This window comes from Microtus oregoni, unplaced genomic scaffold, assembly GCF_018167655.1.
Source record: "Microtus oregoni isolate MIOR12 unplaced genomic scaffold, Mior012 000088F_ref0000325, whole genome shotgun sequence".
NCBI classification, from domain to species: Eukaryota; Metazoa; Chordata; class Mammalia; order Rodentia; family Cricetidae; genus Microtus; species Microtus oregoni.
Window position 1 is genome coordinate 3,661,133 of NW_024544555.1, and position 17,175 is coordinate 3,678,307.

Here is a 17,175-nt window from a genome sequence, read left to right on the forward strand (position 1 = left end):
TCATTTTGCAAATGAGGAAACTGAGGCACAGAGAGGTTCAGTGACTGGGCCAAATTCTTGGGTAAGCATTAAAAACAAGGGCAGAAATGTGGGCCCCCAGCATTCTGTTTGTCTTGTAGACTTTTCAGCTGTTCTGGCTTTAAAAAGGCCAGCGCTACAACTGAAGGAGAATCTGCGCAATTCCCATCTGGAAGTATTTATGTAGCGTTTCATAAAAAGAGTTTCTGACTCCCTATACACATTCTCTATGTGTGGAAATCCTAGCCCCAGAAAGAAAACTTTGACTATCTGAAAACTTGAGGTTGTCTTGTTATCTATAGTAAATGAGGTGTAAAATTAGCCTTTCAGGAACATAGATTTACTGTCAGTGCTGAATCCAAGACTCAGTAATACATAACTTAGAAGAAGTACAAGTCTTCTATCTGCCTGTGGTAGAGAACCGCAGTGTCAGTAACGCGTGCCCTCTCTTGAGAAAAGTAGGCCCATGGTGTCGCTGTTAGCTATCTCAGAAAATAATGTTATTGTTCTAAATGACAAGAGTTCAGATTGCTCTGGATATCGCAGGATACTCAATATCCATCCACAGTTCCCTGGCAAACGCGACTGTTGGTATTTGACTTATCACCTCTACGATGTCACCTCAGTCGGAGAGCGTATTCATCTGCAGGCAATTTGAACTTGAAACTGGAGGATGCAGAGGTGCTCTCTGGCCCTAGTTCCCTATAGCTCTTGATGCTCTAAACAGAGCTAAGTTGGGGAGTTTGTTTGTGACTTGTGGGTATAATCTTCATCATTTTCAATATGGATGAGACCAGTCCATCCACAGTGGAGAAACGCAGGTGTGTGATGCCAGACACCATCAGATTTCTGTTCGCATCCCAAGTTACACACCCCAGAGTCACTTGACTTGGTCGCTTGTAGCGTAACTGGGATCCGCTTCTGATCCCCAATTCCACCTTTAGGAGAAACAAAGTGGAACGTGTTTTTCTTCCATCCGTATCACAGATGTCTCTGTTCCTGAGTTTAAAACAATCATAAGGACAGAAAAGCAAATCCTTGGAGTAACAAACCAGACTTTTCAAATGAAACCTTTTATTGTAAATAGCTCCTCATAGGTATTCCTCGTGCTTCATTCCCCACCCACCCTCAATTTTTTTTCTTATGTTTGTTTTGTTTTTTTAAAATGATGTTTATTTTCAGGAATAGTGTTTCCATGGGGTGTGGTGTTACATTAAAATGACCCCCCCTGCACAGCAGGAGTTGAATGTTTCATTGTAACTTTGGTTCCATGCCCAAGACACATCTTCTCTTGATCTGCTGAAACTGTTTCCACTGCTGAATTTTTCCTTCACACAATATATGTTTATAGTTCTCATCTTCTGGTTCAACATACACACGTTTCATTAAATGCAGCATATAATGTAGATTTTTCAACAGGGTCATTATAAACTGTCAAGTAAGAAACCTTGAATAATGGCTTTAAAGCACACAGTCTTGGCTAAAGGGTAGTTCTTAGCTTTTGATTTCCTTTACATCGGTGTAAACAATTTTGCCATCTTTGAAGGTTTAAAAGCATATGCCTTCTGGGGGTATGATCTGTGTTCTTGAATTTTCTGTAAGACAGAGGGAAATAATTTACCAACCATCATCTATGTTAACAGCTAAGTAAGGAAAAAAGCAAACTCTTAGACAAGACAAGTTTTGGTCAATTTCTGGCACCAGAACCAAACCATACTTTTAAAAATAAAGATAGAAATATTATTATTCTTGTCTATGTTTTGAACTCAATGCCTTTTGGGAAATCATATAATATCTCTAGGCTTAGCTGCTTTAAGAGAGAGAAAAGAATGATTTATTCCATGATTTATTGAGATAAGTTACATACAAAGTAATAACAGTTTTTATGCTTCCTGGATATGTTAGCTCTTAATATTACTGCCAGATACTGTTATGCTATCTACAACTTTCTGTGATTTACTTTTATGTCACACTTGCTGTTGTACAACTATAACCACTGACATGGTTTCTCACCCCAGAGATTGAGGAAGAACTTGCTGAGGACTCTGCAGTACAGACTCTGAATTGTCCCTGAAAGTGAGCTGTGGCCATGGGGCTCTCTCCCTGCTCTTAGTATTACTGTCTGGATTTTCACTTAAATAGAACTCTCCTTTATAATTTTCTTTCTTCCAACAACATCCAGAGATGGCAGAAGAGGACATGCTACTGTGCCTTGTTTAAGGACAGGCCTTCACTCTGAATGACTTGAATAGAGAAAAAAATTCTTTGTTGTTACAACAAGCTATTCAGCTTGCCTAAGCGGCATTTTTTATTTTATTTTATTTATTTATTTATTTATTTTTTAATTTATTTATTTATTAAGGATTTCTGCCTCCTTCCCGCAACCGCTTCCCATTTCCCTCCCCCTCCCCCGATCAAGTCTCCCCCCCCATCTGCTCAAAGAGCAATCAGGGTTCCCTGTCCTGTGGGAAGTCCAAGGACTGCCCACCTCTATCCAGGTCTCGTAAGGTGAGCATCCAAACTGCCTAGGCTCCCCCAAAGCCAGTACGTGCAGTAGGATAAAAAACCAACTGCGATTGTTCTTGAGTTCTCAGTATTCCTCAATAAAGGACATTGAGCTTATAATTCATGCTCCTAGAGAAGCTAAATAAGAAGGTGAATCCAAAGACAAACACATAGGCATCCTCATGAATATTAACCTTAATCAGGCGATGAAAGGAGACATAGACAGAGACCCACATGGGAGCACCGGACAGAAATCTCAAGGTCCAAATCAGGAGCAGAAGGAGACGGAGCACGAGCAAGGAACTCAGGACCACGAGGGGTGCACCCACACACTGAGACAATGGGGATGTTCTATCGGGAACTCACCAAGGCCAGCTGGCCTAGGTCTGAAAAAGCATGGGATAAATCCGGACTAAGCGGCATTTTTAATCTAAATAAATAATGAAAATATTGACTCTGTAGAAAGATTATGCTACTGCCCCAGAAATGTTGAGCAAGGTCCAAACTGACAGATCAGGAGGTGTTTGTTTCTCAATCACATGTTCAAATCACCACGTGGAGGCACATTAAATAGACAAACTCTTGCTGCAGGTAGAAGTTAGACGTATCTGTAATATATGTTTGTGTAAACATTTCACTCTAAAGGTTTAGATTAGGATGGTGAGTGTAGTCACAGAGTAGGCTACGGCAAAGGCGTACAATGAATGAGGGGATGAGGTTATGATGAGAGAGGACACAGAAGATGGGCAGGCAGGTAAAAGTACTTGCTGCATAAGCCTGATGACCCAAGTTTGGATCCCCAGAACCCACAAAAAGCTAGATGTTATTCTATATATAAATGTAAATCCAGCACTTCTATAATGATATGGGAGGTGGAAACAGGAGAATTATCTGGAATCTTATAGATCACCTAGGCTGGAGAACATAGTACAGCGGCGGAAGAGAGACTTTGCTTCATCAATGTGACCTCTACATACATATGAAATAAACAAATGAATGACTAAATTGACAAATAATGAAAGAAAATACACTGGGGGGATGGGGTATTGCCAAGAGGCATTAAAAGTTTGGTGATGTGTGCACCGGCAGAGACCTGTCTTCTGTATACATACTTCTTTCTCTTCTTTAGTTTCTCAGAGGAGAGAATTGGAGTGGGATGGCAGAGTAGAGATGGGGGCAGAAGTGTTATTATCTCTGCTTATGCTTCAACAAAAGATGACCTCCCCAGCCAGAAGCTGTGGGCTAGAGCCACTGATGGGAGCTAGAACAACACTGGAGAAGGCTGGGCCTCAGATAGGCTGAGACTAGGACACTGGACATTCTCGGAGTGGCCCTCTGAAGAGCTCATGCATGTTTGCTGCACACTCTCAGGATGGCCAGTCTTTGGTCACTTTGCCAAGAAAAGACTTCAAAGACCTAGCCAATCACAGTCAGGGAAATTGTGACAATCACTCAGAAGCAGTTTCTCTCTTCTTATGCTCCTTTCTCCTCTCAATAAACTCTGAGCCCCGTGGATGGAAGGAAGGCATGAGAACTACAGCCAAATCATGAACCAGTTCCCCTTTGGGGTATCTTACCTTGCTAAGATAGGATAAGAAAAGACATGAGATTAAATCAAATATGAGATTGAAGTTCTAAACTTGGTGAGAATTTCAGTTACTAGAAGTGAACGGGAAGTGGGGGACTATATTGAAGAATTATTTGAAGGATGAGGAAAGGAAATGAGACTGAATTGAAAAGATAAGTCTCAATTCACATTTACACACTATCACCACCACAAGAGCTTAGCTGCATCCTTGGGGCCAGAGAGATGACTCACTGGTTGTTTTTGTAGAAGACCCAGATTTCATTCCCAGCACTCATGTGGTGGTGGCTCACAACCACCTGTAACAGTTTCAGGAGACCCAATGCCCTCTTCTGGCTTCTCTGAACACTGCACACATATGGTGCACAGATACACATGCAGGCAAAATACTCATAAGATAGATTCAATAATATATATTTTTTTAAAAATTTATTTATTTATTTATTTATTTATTTATTTATTATACAATATTCTGTCTGTGTGTATGCCTGCAGGCCAGAAGAGGGCACCAGACCCCATTACAGATGGTTGTGAGCCACCATATGGTTGCTGGGAATTGAACTCAGGACCTTTGGAAGAGCAAACAATGCTCTTAACCTTTGAGCCATCTCTCCAGCCCACAATAATATTTTTTTAAAAAAGAATAACATTCTTTACTCCCTGGGAAAAAAAATCTTATCCAAACCTATACAACAATGTTTTAGAGAGATTTTTATGTATCTTTACACATACAATAAATATATTCCCTTTCAGAGGCATTTACTTGCAAGCTGTCGGTTTATATTCTATGAGAAATTCCATCATATATTCTGGATCATAGCCATATATCATTTTCATTTCTTTTCTGTTTAATTTTGGCCATGGCTGGCCTTGTACTCATAATCTTTCTGCCTTTACTGTTCCAGTGTTGGAACTGTAGCTATCTGCCACCACAATAAGTCATTGTTTCTGCCTATTAGAGTTAGCTAGATAACGCTTGTAGTTAGAATGTGTTAGTTTTTAAATCCAACTAGTTTATAATCAGTTTTCCAGGCTTTTACATTCTATAAATTAAGGAGTATCTTTAAAGGAAATTATTGTTGCTATTGTGGGGCCAGTGGCATTCAACCTGAGTAACTTCAATTATCCAGAATCACGCTGTGGATCAGAGAATTTTTTTTTCTTTTTTTTTTTTAGTTTTTTCGAGACAGGGTTTCTCTGTAGCTTTGGAGCCTGTCCTGGCACTAGCTCTTGTAGACCAGGCTGGCCTCGAACTCACAGAGATCCACCTGCCTCTGCCTCCCGAGTGCTGGGATTAAAGGCGTGCGCCACCACTGCCCGGCTGATCAGAGAATTTTTTAAGCAAGTCCTTACAGAGGCTGACTTTTACCTTTCTTCTCTGAGGCACACTGCTTGCAGCTATCATTCTGAAACCCTCCATGCCACCAGGCTCTGAACCAAGAGCATGTCACTCCTGATTTGTGACTTTAATATCTTCAAACAATATTTTATTGATTATTTAAATACAATATATTTTGATAATATTCACTCTAATCCTCCAGCCCCATACCAACTCCATCTTTCCATGCCAACTCTGTTGCCTACCTCTCTGACTTTTGCTCTCAAGTACTTTTTTGAACCCACAAAGTCCAATTTGTCCTGCTCTTGAATGGTGACTATCCATGGGAATGTCATTGATCATACCCTAGATCACACCCTGAAGGAAAACTGCCTCTCTTTCAGCAGCTCTCATTTGTCAAAGACTGCAATTAATATCTTAAAGGCACATCCGTTCGACCAGCCACCCCATTCGGAAACCCAGGAACAGCTCCCACCCTTTCCATTCCTTCAGAACTCCATTGCAATTTATCATTCAATAAATTCATGTGGAATTCAATAAAAGATATCCATTGCTATCTCTGTTTTACTGATAAAGAAAACGGCATTGGGAATTGTTAGGCAACTGATTCATGGGAGTATGAATGTAAGAACATACACTATTTAACGAGTCCTAATTGAAGCCAGAGGGTAGAGGCTTTCTTTACTGACACGGGAGGTGACCCCATCATGGACTGGATTTTTATCCCAGAAAAGGCCTGAAAAAACTGAGCAAGTTCTTTGTGTCTTTCTGTTCCGACATAGTGTCTGTTCCAGAACACATAACAATGTGTCATCTGGAAAGCAGAAGCTGAGTCTTCACCAGATGTAGACCCTGACAATGACTGGGTGTAGACTCCTTAACCTCCAAACTGTGAAAAATAACTCTAATATTTGTAAATCACCCAGTCTGGGTAGTTTTTTATGGAAGTGAAGATCCATAAAGGAATAAGGTATAATAAGAGAATAGCATTAATTCTATAGGATTTATTAGTGCTAGATAAACATATGATGAAGACTCCCCAATAACCCCCCTTTTGGCTGAGACTAAAGATTGAAATCAGGGTGATGTAAATGCTAGGATAATGTACTTTTAGAAACTACCCAGGATCACTTACAGTATTGCTCAAAGAAAATATGTATGACCATAAATCACTTTCTCTAAACAATGTTAAGTCTCTATATGTAAGTTAGTTTTAGGCTTATGGTCAGAATTATTGATTTAGTATATACAAATTATCTGTAGTATGCTTTTACTATCTGTGAACAATATGATCACTTGTCTTCTCTCTATCCTTATCTAAATTGCTTTGCAGACACAAATGACATCATTCAGTTTTGAGTAGTGTTGGCTTTCCAAATGTTAATCGAGATAAGATTACTTTCTGAATAGGCAACTTCTTGTTTGGATTTATGTTATGTTTGGTTGGAAATAACTGAAAGTTACACTTTCATATTCATATTACAAAAATTAATGAATGTGATAACTATTCTATTGAAAAATAATTGTAGCTAGCTAAGAATTGCAATTATTTAATTATTTTGCAGGCAATTTGGTAAATATTTTTTATGGGTGACAACATTCAATTCTCTCAACACATCCCCATGCTATGGGTAAATATGTAAAGAGTCAAGTAGATTAAATAAATTGCCTACTGTCACACTTCTCACTGGCAGAATTCACACTATAATCGACGTCTGTAATTCTCAACCACTGCCATTTTGCCTGCATGCATTTACACTGACCAGAGTCGTTATCACACTCATTTCCTATTGTATTTCCACACTAGACCTTCAGTCTAGAGAGACTGACTAAGTGTCAATTGTGTGCTACTTTGAAGCACATAGCCAATCTTGAATGTCCCCAGGAACCCCCAAACACTTAGCAGAAACCACAGAGAAAAAAAAATAGTTTTCAGACTATGAAGAAAACCTTTTGGAAGAAGAAATACAGCCGGAGGATGGATAATCAAAGGACATAAACTTTCTAAGCCCCTTTGCTTCACTCTCTCCACTTCAGGTCATGCTAAAGCCTTCTTACTTGTTTATTTCACAGGGAGGCACTGAGGTTGACATTCACGGAGAGGGAGGGAAAGAATCTCTCTTCTATCTTTCTGCTTGTTAGAAGAATAACAACTAATATGAAGCCTAGAGGGGAACTCTGTATAATGTAATTTCACAGAATAATCAAAGTCGAAGTGGTCCATGGAAGTATACTTAGAACAGCCCTTTGTAAACAGTAGTATTGACATTTGTGGTTTCCATTGCTGATCGGACATCAGAACCACCTGCTATGCGGTGAGATGCAGACCAGTCCCTGCTCTCTATCATTCCCACCTCCCATCAACTCTCTCAGCTCATGTGGTCTGGCTCATGAAGTGCACGATAAGCCTTCTTCTGTGCCTGTTATTTTCAGCACCGAGAACCACAAGCTAGAATGATTGAGGCAAGTGCTCATCAGATGCCAGTTTAGTAATGACCATAAAATGACTGCACTTTTTTCTTGAATTAATGCTGAAAGGTGTCTTGTTTTAAAATAGGATCCATGTTCACTTACTACCATGCTTTCCTGACTTCTGATGTGGAAAGATTGGGACAGAGTTGCAATAGTGTTCATAATTGGTTTCTCTGAGTCTTGGAATCAGCATTGGGGGAATACTAAAGGCCCAGTGACGTTTTCTCATGTGGTAGATGTGGTAGATACAGACACACAACTCCTTCTGGGTGATAGACAGCCACAATGAGAACACTAAGATTCACAGACTTTGTGACTTCCTAAGGTACTATAACTAAACTGAAAACATCAGTTTTACACCGTACAACTTTAAGTTTTAAAAACAGTCAACCTGCATTGGACCCATTCCCCATTTTGTGGCTAACTAATAAACTGTTTGGTTTGGAAAGGACATGTGGTCCAATAACAACATGTAATCTTCTTCTTATCTGCCACCTCTTAGAGCTACGGTGTTGAGTTAAAAGGAGTCTTACCTTTAAGAGGCACCTTGACATCAAGGCCATAGAATGAAGGCAAGAGAGAAGAACAAGAATAGAAACAGAAACTGCAGAAGAAAAAGAAGGAGATTATGTAAATCTGAGCTCCCATCAGCATTCAGGTAGCACAAAACCTCAGCTTTCCATATTCCCTCCTAAAAACAAACCAAAACCACCCTGCATTCACTTATTGCCATCCATTTTAGAATTAATAATGGGATTCTCACCAACAATTGTTCTAGGCTTTAGGCTCTAAATTTTCACTAGAAAAACTAAGTGCAGAGTTAGTGAAGGATCAGTCTAACCCCATACTGTCTTGGAGCGCAATGAGAGCTTTGTACTTTACTGTGTGCATGGTCTCTCTCTTTCAGGGATGTGAGGGTACTTCAGAACTGTAATCAGAGATTTGTGCTTATAAGAGGACCATAGCATCTGCTGTGTCTCCCTCATTGAATACTTACAAAAAAGCACAGGAAACTACAACATTGGAAGCGCTTTGGTCACGTGAAGTGCTGTGTGCAGAGGAGGCTGTTTTCCTTGGTTCGTTGATATCCCCTGATTTACACCTACTGTGTGCATGGAAATGAGCCACCCTAGCCCAGCAGGGACATGGTGTGCACTCTGAGCAGGCTTTCAAGGATTGCAAGGGGAAAATGAAGAGTGCACTGACCCTTAGCTGTTTCAGTAGGCTGGAAGGCAGGAGGGAGTGAGGTCATGTGAGCAGGACACTGAGTGTGAACCTCATCTCCCATTCTATCCTCTCAAGAGTCAACCAGCTTGTTATTTAAGTAGCTCAGTTCTCTACCTTAAGACGATATTCAACACTAATTGCTGCATTACTTCATTATCATAGATGACTAGGAAGTTCAGGTCTATAAATATTATGGGACAAAATGGTAGTGAAACATCCTCATTAAATTCCGACAGCTGATATAGTCTTAGTTTCTCTTCTCCCCAAATTTTCACAGGATTTATTTAGGTAGGTGCTGGAGTGGCAACCCAATCTCTCCACTTTTGGAAGCCTCCCTTGAAGGGGACCGAATAGCACCCCGAAGTTTCTTCACAGACTTGCCTCAATTGTATCTTCCTGTTTGAGTCAGAGCAAGGGGATTAACACCAAGGCAGACCAGACTGGGCCACTCCAAAATGTCAGAAATAGACAACACAAGGTGTGCTTTCCCACAACCAAGAATGCAGGGAGCAGCCCTGTCTTCCGTGGAGCGTTCCACCAACTGCAAGGAAACTGCATGCAGCGCTTGGATCACTGTAATTCACTGTGGCCTCACTCAGTCCTGAAGAACTGAATGGTTTGAAATGAGGGACATTCCGATATAAAATTCTAAGGAGGACTAAGGTGTACTTCAAGGATGGGAAAAATTCAGAAGAAGACTTTTAAATGTTTTTCAAGTTTCATATGTGACTTCATTCCTCATGGAACCCATAAGAGGAAGTCAGTTTGGGTGTTGCCACTACCATTTTATGGACACAAAAGGCGTGTTTGTAGTCACTTACCCAAAGTGACATCAGAAGCAGAGCTCACAGTCTATGAACGTGAGCGCCCAGGGATACGGCTTCCAGACTACACTAACTCCTGACCTCACATATGTGGACCAGGACACATGCATTTTTGGAGGAGCTCAGTTTTAGCCATAGTCTCAAGAATGCCAGATGGTTTGCTGTGGTCTTCTTGAATCCCATAGAAGTTACAGCCAAATAACCGATTTCACCCCCGGGGTCTGGGGAGCTACTTCCAGTCAGGGAGGCAGGGACACGGGAGGGAGAGAACTCTGCTCTCTTTCTGCATTCCCCAGCAGAATGCCTCTGGCCTGTCAGGTAAGTCAGGTCTTTGCACCAGATGGAGCCATTTCTCTTCTGTCAACAACTCAATGGCTTTCACGTGCCCTCTTTACAACACTATTCATTAGTTTCACCAAACACAGGACCTCTTGAAAGAAATTTCTCTCTCTCTCTCTCTCTCTCTCTCTCTCTTTGTGGGGAAGTGGGTTCAAGGCAAGGGTTTCTCTATGTATTCCTGGCCATCCTGGAACTCGCTCTATAGACGGTTTCTGAACTAAGTGTTAAAGTGAAACTGAAGCCCAGGGATGAAAGGGAATTTTTATAAATAATGGGAAATGTTTGTGTGTTTGATTTCTTTTTTAATGTACTAAAATATGTTTGAAAGAAAAAGCAAATCAGAGTAATGGAAAAAAAGTATTGGAAATTAAGATGAGGAAGGCAGAGTGAAGGGAATCAAAACTACACATGGTGGAAATATCAAGACTGCTGATGGGACAGCACTCCCCACCCAACACAAATCCTGGCGTCCTACTGAAAGTGGGCACCAAGTTCCCCGTACCTATGTCTGCCTGTGCCAGACCGATAAGGTTATTGCCTGTCCCAATAACCGAGAAGAAAGAGATAGCAGAGAAATCAAACAAGCAGCACTTTCAGATTAACAAAGGAGTTTAACACATACCTTTTCCTCCAAGTCCTTTATCTGCCGTTTCTGAATGTCCGTCTTATCCTCTAGGTCACGGATTCTCTGAATAAATTAGGGAAAACACTATTAGGTGCTAGGCTGTTGAGGAAATTGTTCACCAAACAAAACATAATGTTTGCTGTGAAAACACTGCTATTAGTGCCAGCGAATGGAAATAGCACAAATACACTTTTCCCTACCCACAGGGAAATGCATGTCCCAATGCTTATCCAGACCTGTGTTGGGAAAATATTGTCACTGTTAACATTTTTGAGCTGAGTATTTTCTATCTGCTTTAGTTTGGATCTTAAACACCTCCCCCCACAAAAAAAAATATGCATGCTACAGGCATGGTCATTAGCCCATATGGCTGATGGGAGGTAGGGCTTTTTGGAGGACATTAGGTCATCGGGCATTCCCTTGATGAGAATATTGGGGACTTGATCCCAATCCCCTCTTTGCTTTATGACTGCCTCAGGATGAGCAACTTTCTTCACTCCTGTTTCTTCCATGATGAACTGCCCTGAAGTAAGGAGCCAACTGTGATCATGGATAGGAACTTCTGAGTGCATGGGCACAGGTGAACCTTACCTTTGCTTTAATTGGCTTTTGAGAATTTTGTGACCATAACAGTGTATGAACAACCCACCCCTTTCTTTCCCCCTGGAGAGGCCTAGCAGGGGTGGGGTGCCTTCCACCACACTGCCGCTGGACTTGGCCAGATTACTTTTGCCCTGGGGAATGTGAGCTTATAGGAAGTGTGGGAGTGTAATATCCTTGTCAGAGAGCAGTATGTCCCAGAACTAGTGATGCTTTTGTCAACCCTTTTGATTGATATTCTGGTTGCTTATTTGTACAGTAAAAATGGCTGGTACCGACTGTGCAATAGCAGAATGCTGTTGGTCTTTCTTGTCTCCCTGCTTCAGCCCTGTTTGGGGATGGAATTTTTTCACAAAACATGATTGACCAATTCTCAAATGTCAGTGAGAGTACGCTTTAGTACAACTTCTCAGAAGTAAGCTGATAAGCTGGGGATGAAGCAATTGTAACAAAACAGCATAGCAGTCAGAAATGCAGAAAAGCCTATGTAACCACAATCCACACAGGTAGACCACCCAGATTGGATGACGGCATTACATAGATAACTGTTTGGGAGCAAAAGGAGTCTTCACAGTTTCTCTTGACAATCTAAAGGCTTCTGGTACCCGTGTGCATTATGATGCATAGCAAGCTTGCTATATAATGGTCACCGTTTGTAGGAGCTAAAACAGTGAACTGGCCCTTCAGCTGGAAGCCTACTAGGGTGATAATAATAGAGAGATTTTTATAATGCAGCATGAGGAGAAATAAATAGAAGCTAGAAGAAAACATTCTAACATGGAAATCAAGTTTCCTCTCTAAAAAGGGCCAGCTAGAGGAAATTTTCACCCTCTCCTGGAGGATGGCAATTGGCCATGTCTGATAATTTTTCAAGTTCATTGGCATGCTTTTTTTGTTATGCTTATTTTATAATGCATAGTTATTTCATGTTTTATTATAGTGGCAAATGTATGTACCTATCACTAGTGCGTAACAGTGTAAATATTTCTTATTGTCACAACTGTGTTTAAAATATTTAACAGCTCTTTTAACTTAGTTAGTTGCAGTAGAAGCCATTAAGATATATCCCACAATGGAGGAGACATCCTCCCACCCCTAGGAATTCCGCTTGATCTAGATGATCTGTCTTTGTACTACTAAGAGGGAGAAACCCTGCTGTCAAAGAAAGTAGGTGAGGCTTGTGCTCTAGTTCTCATCTCATCTCAGCATGTTGATGAACGATGGAGATGCAGGTGAGCCTGGAATATGGTAGCACCGATATATGCATATGTGTGATGTGTGCTGGTGTGTACTTCAGTGGTACAGCATATACTCCAAGGCTACACAACCGAACAATAAATGTGCCAGGTATTTCTCTCTTCTTTATGCACACAATTCCTTGGCCTGTGTCTATATACAGATATAAATATTGATTCAGGAAACCATACATCCATGAGAGTGCTGAAGCGCTTATTCAGTCTTCAGGTCTGTGTTTGCTGACCGTTTTCTGTCTATGACTGTATACCACGTAGTATACAGCTAAGGCATCAACTAAGTCCTGGTCCCAAGGAGCTACGATGTTCTTTGACAGATGGGATGTAAAACGGAGAGTAACAGAATTAAGAAACAAATGTGCAAAATGGCAAAGATGTAAAACACTGTCACCAATCTCCTGTGTTAGTCTGTAGTCAGACTGTTCCACACTGTAGATGATTCCTGTGTCTTAGAGGTGGAGAAAGGAAAAGTTAGCTGAGTATAAAACTAAGGCCTGGACTCTTGCAAGGTTCCACACTGATCTTTACCCTTCACGGTCTCCAGCTTCACCTCTTAGCCCAACTCTGTGCACATCAGACATACCAACTTCTTCTGTAGCTCTTGAGTGCACACCAGGGCTTAGTACTTGCTCCTTTTCTGAGATGGTGTGGGATTCCCCTCTGCATGCTGTGAATATGTTTTATTACTATTGGTTAATAAAGAAGCTGCTTCAGCCTATGGCAGGGCAGAACAAAACCAGGTGGGAAATCTGAACAATATATATATATATATATATATATATATATATATATATATATATATATAAAGAGTAGGCAGAGTCAAAGAGACACCATGTAGCTGCCAAAGGAGACAAATGCTGGAACCTTACTGGTAGGCCACAGCCTCATGGTATTACATAGATTAAAAGAAATTGGTTAATTTAAGATGGAAGAGTTACTTAATAAGAAGCCTGAGCTAATAGGTCAAGCAGTGTTGTATTTAATATAGTTTCTGTGTGATTATTTGGGTCTGGGCAGCCGGGAAGGAAAGTACAGTCTCTGTCTACGCTGGGACCTTTGAGTGGTGGGTTCCCTGGTTTTCATGGATCTTCAAGGGTATTCTTGGACTACCTGTCCTAACATGCTTAATCCTTTCTGACTCACATGCACATCCATAGACACTGTCGAAGTTTTTTCCCAGCACTTAGGGACTTCCTTAGAGATATTTCCTGCATGGTTCATTTGTGCTGTGGCTTTGTCCTTTCCCATCTATATGGCAGATGTGATGTCTTCAGTAACTGCCATATTCACAGCATCTGGTGCACATCTGGCCTTTAGTACATGACTCTAAATAATTACAAAACAAAGTTTTAAATGTATTGGTTTAAGAACATTTTGTACACTTTGTTCATCCAGAAGAGGATTCTGGAAGTGGCAAACCTTTAGCAGGGCACAGGAAAAAAATAAGAATGTTTGAATGCCATTTTTTTTTTTTTTTGGTGAAAAAATAGGCAAATAAAGGCTCAGGAATAAGAAACCATGGACAAGTGACACTAGGCTTTGCACCGGAAAGAACTCCTGTGTCTCAAGTCACATCTTAAGGGAGGGATGACCACTAATGAAGGACCTCAGGAGACCTACACAGGACTTAAACCACTTCAAAAGGGAAATCACAGATGCCCTTGGGAAAGAAATTACCATAAGGAAAGGTGAAAAAAAAAAACAGGGCATACTTACAAAATGGAAGGGAGAAAAGTCGGAAGTTCCTACAGTCTGATTTCCATGGCCCCTGGGGGCCCATGGGCCTTTGTTAATGCCATTTATCAAAATACACCAGAATTATTTTCTTTATGCTAATGACCTCTGTCCTCAAATGCTCAGGAGGGCAGTGTCCACGGTGAGTATTCTAGATATCCAGCACATTGACTCTACCACTAGTACATACACTGAAATGTCTGAACACATGCCTAGATGACAGAGTCAGGTTAGTACCAGGGCACCTGGAAGCCACTCTAATCATGAAAGATCCTGCCAATGCCTGTAACAGTGTGAGCAAAATAGACCAAGGATGCCCATGTCCATGTCTGTTGGATGTGGTGCTACCTAAATTCCCTGAGGGAGAGGACAGAGAAGACATAGGTGTTGCACCCTGAGTGACTTTGGATAAAGCCATTCTGCTGACCCAGCAGATGGAGAGCAGAGATGAGATAAGGACAAGAATGCATATTGTATTCATTTTGGGGACATCTAAGCACAAATGTCTAATAAATGGCTAGCAATGGCCTCTAGAATTTACACGTCATAATTATATCATAGTGTCTTTGGTACATCCTGGCCAGTGCCTTCTGGAATAACTCTGCTATTCAGATACTGATTAAAAGGGGAGAGGAGAGTAAGAAGTAATTAGAAAAGGTACATTTAATGCGAACATTTGTTAGAGAGGGGGAAATGTCAGGGAACTCGCTCAACTCAGTCTAATTCAGATAAAAAGTGGAATTCTTTCAAGAGAGGTACTTTAGCTAACAGATTAAAGGGGGTGTCAAACTGGGACGCCAGAATTTTATCATGAGCAAATTTAGACAACTATTAGTCCATGCTAAAACAAACACATGTGTACTTACAAGACACAGCTCTCAGTTTGCTAAACCCAATTAGACACTTTTGCAACTAAGGAATATGAGAAGATACCCTTATCCCCCAGTGGAAGTGAGACACAAAGAGACAAACAAAAAATTCCCATGAAATAACCTACTGCCAAAGCTTCAAAAACTTTCCACTAGGCAAATCTTTTAACTGTGAAGGCTTTCCGTAAAACATATACATATGCTTGTCATCTTTGGGACAAAGGACTTGAGCGCTCTGCTGTGTGGGCAGCACACAGCCCCTGGTTCTATCCATGCTGTCAGGCTTCCGTGCTTGCTCTTAGTGGGGTCATAAAATAACCACAATTCCATTTCAACTCCTTAACTTCAACACATGCTCTGTACCTCCTATTTCTTCCACCAGATTGCCACAGCTGAGGACCAGAGTACTATAATCTGGCACAATGAATTCTGAAAATCTCGTGAGTTTGCTTTCTAAACAGGACTCTGCTAGTGCTTATTGGTCAAGTCACAACACAAATGAAAAATCCCAAATATTTTTGGCTGAAAGTTGGTAACGGGTGCCTACTTCTTGGCTTGCCAGTCTAGATGGAGCATGTAAGTCACAAATGCCTTAAGCAGCACATGACAGCAGTGTGCAATGGTTAGCACCTATGTCGCAGGGGCTGGCGTACCTGGTCTGTGATTTTGCTCTGCCTCTTACTGTCTTGAATAAATCATTTGAATACTTCTGTTCTCAATTTGAGATAATGCAAACACCTCTTAGAGCTTTCGTGAAGATGAGCTGAAATGACGCAGGTATAGCCTGCACTTTATTCACAATGTATTTTGATGTATAGGGGGATTTGACTGCATGCATGTCTATTGAGCACTTGCATACCTGATGTCTGAGAATGTCAGAGGGGGCATCAGAGCCCTTAGAGCTGGAGCTACAGACAAGTATGGGCCATCGTGTGAGTGCTAGAAATTGAACCTTTGTCCTTTGGAAAAGCCGTCAGTGCTTTTAACCATTGAGCCTCTCTCTGGTGACAAAGACAACCTTCGGATCCCGATTGAACAAATGCCAGGCTGCACAGAGCAGCCTCCAGGTCTCCTTACTCCTGCTGCTTGTTCTGAGAATAAAGAGGCAGGTGATATTGTTCACTCCTTCCAGATGTTTGCCTCAGGCTCAGTGACTGACAGGAACAAGTACAGAAGAGCCACTACCCTGTTTCCTCACACAGGTGAGCGATCAGGCTCCGGCAGATTAGAAGACCCGTGACAAAGTCATTCTAAAGACTGATAGCCACACACAGCCCCTCTGAAATGTCATTTTCCTCAAGACCAAGTTTTATTAGCAACCTGTCCCCCTGTACTGAGTGATAGTGGGAATGAGTCACTTATTTCGCTTGCCGACAATCTCGGAAACTACTGTTCTGACATCGAGTGCTTGTTCCTAAGTCCCACGTGCTCAGGATTGACCTACAGAGATGCGGGAATTGATCCTCACCTGGTGTGCTTGCTGTAAGAGCTCCATCCTTTCCTGGAGGATCTGACAGTCATACTCCCTGCTCTTCCTCAGCATCTGCCGCCGTAACTTTTCAACAGCCGTCCGCAGCTCCTCCTGCTGCTTGTCACTTAACAGTTCACCGAACTTGATCACCGTCTCTTGCTGCAGAGCATTGTACAAGGTAGCCTCTAGCTCCTGGATTCTCTGGCAAATAGAATCAGAGAAGTCTGACTTTGGGACTGAGCATTTGGGTGTGATGCAGGGAGAGTGTGCGTGGATGGATGAGTCAGGAACATGGTACCTCAGACTCAGAGCAT

General features: G+C 41.5%; 1 protein-coding gene across 2 annotated transcripts in view; it reads right to left on the reverse strand.

Annotated features, from left to right (window-relative positions):
- Positions 1–291: 291 nt before the first annotated feature.
- The window catches only part of LOC121442241 (janus kinase and microtubule-interacting protein 2), a 157,364-nt gene continuing 140,480 nt past the window's right edge, over positions 292–17,175 (reverse strand). Inside the window, exons 18-21 of one of the 2 annotated variants that reach the window (XM_041643706.1) lie at positions 16,859–17,062; positions 10,932–10,997; positions 8,453–8,523; positions 292–1,613 (exon numbers count right to left, since the gene is read on the reverse strand). In XM_041643706.1, coding sequence (XP_041499640.1) covers positions 8,473–8,523; positions 10,932–10,997; positions 16,859–17,062 — 321 coding nt within the window. In that variant the 3' untranslated portion in view covers positions 292–1,613; positions 8,453–8,472. The remainder of the gene's footprint in view (positions 1,614–8,452; positions 8,524–10,931; positions 10,998–16,858; positions 17,063–17,175) is intronic. The other variant, XM_041643705.1, reaches the window with a different exon arrangement.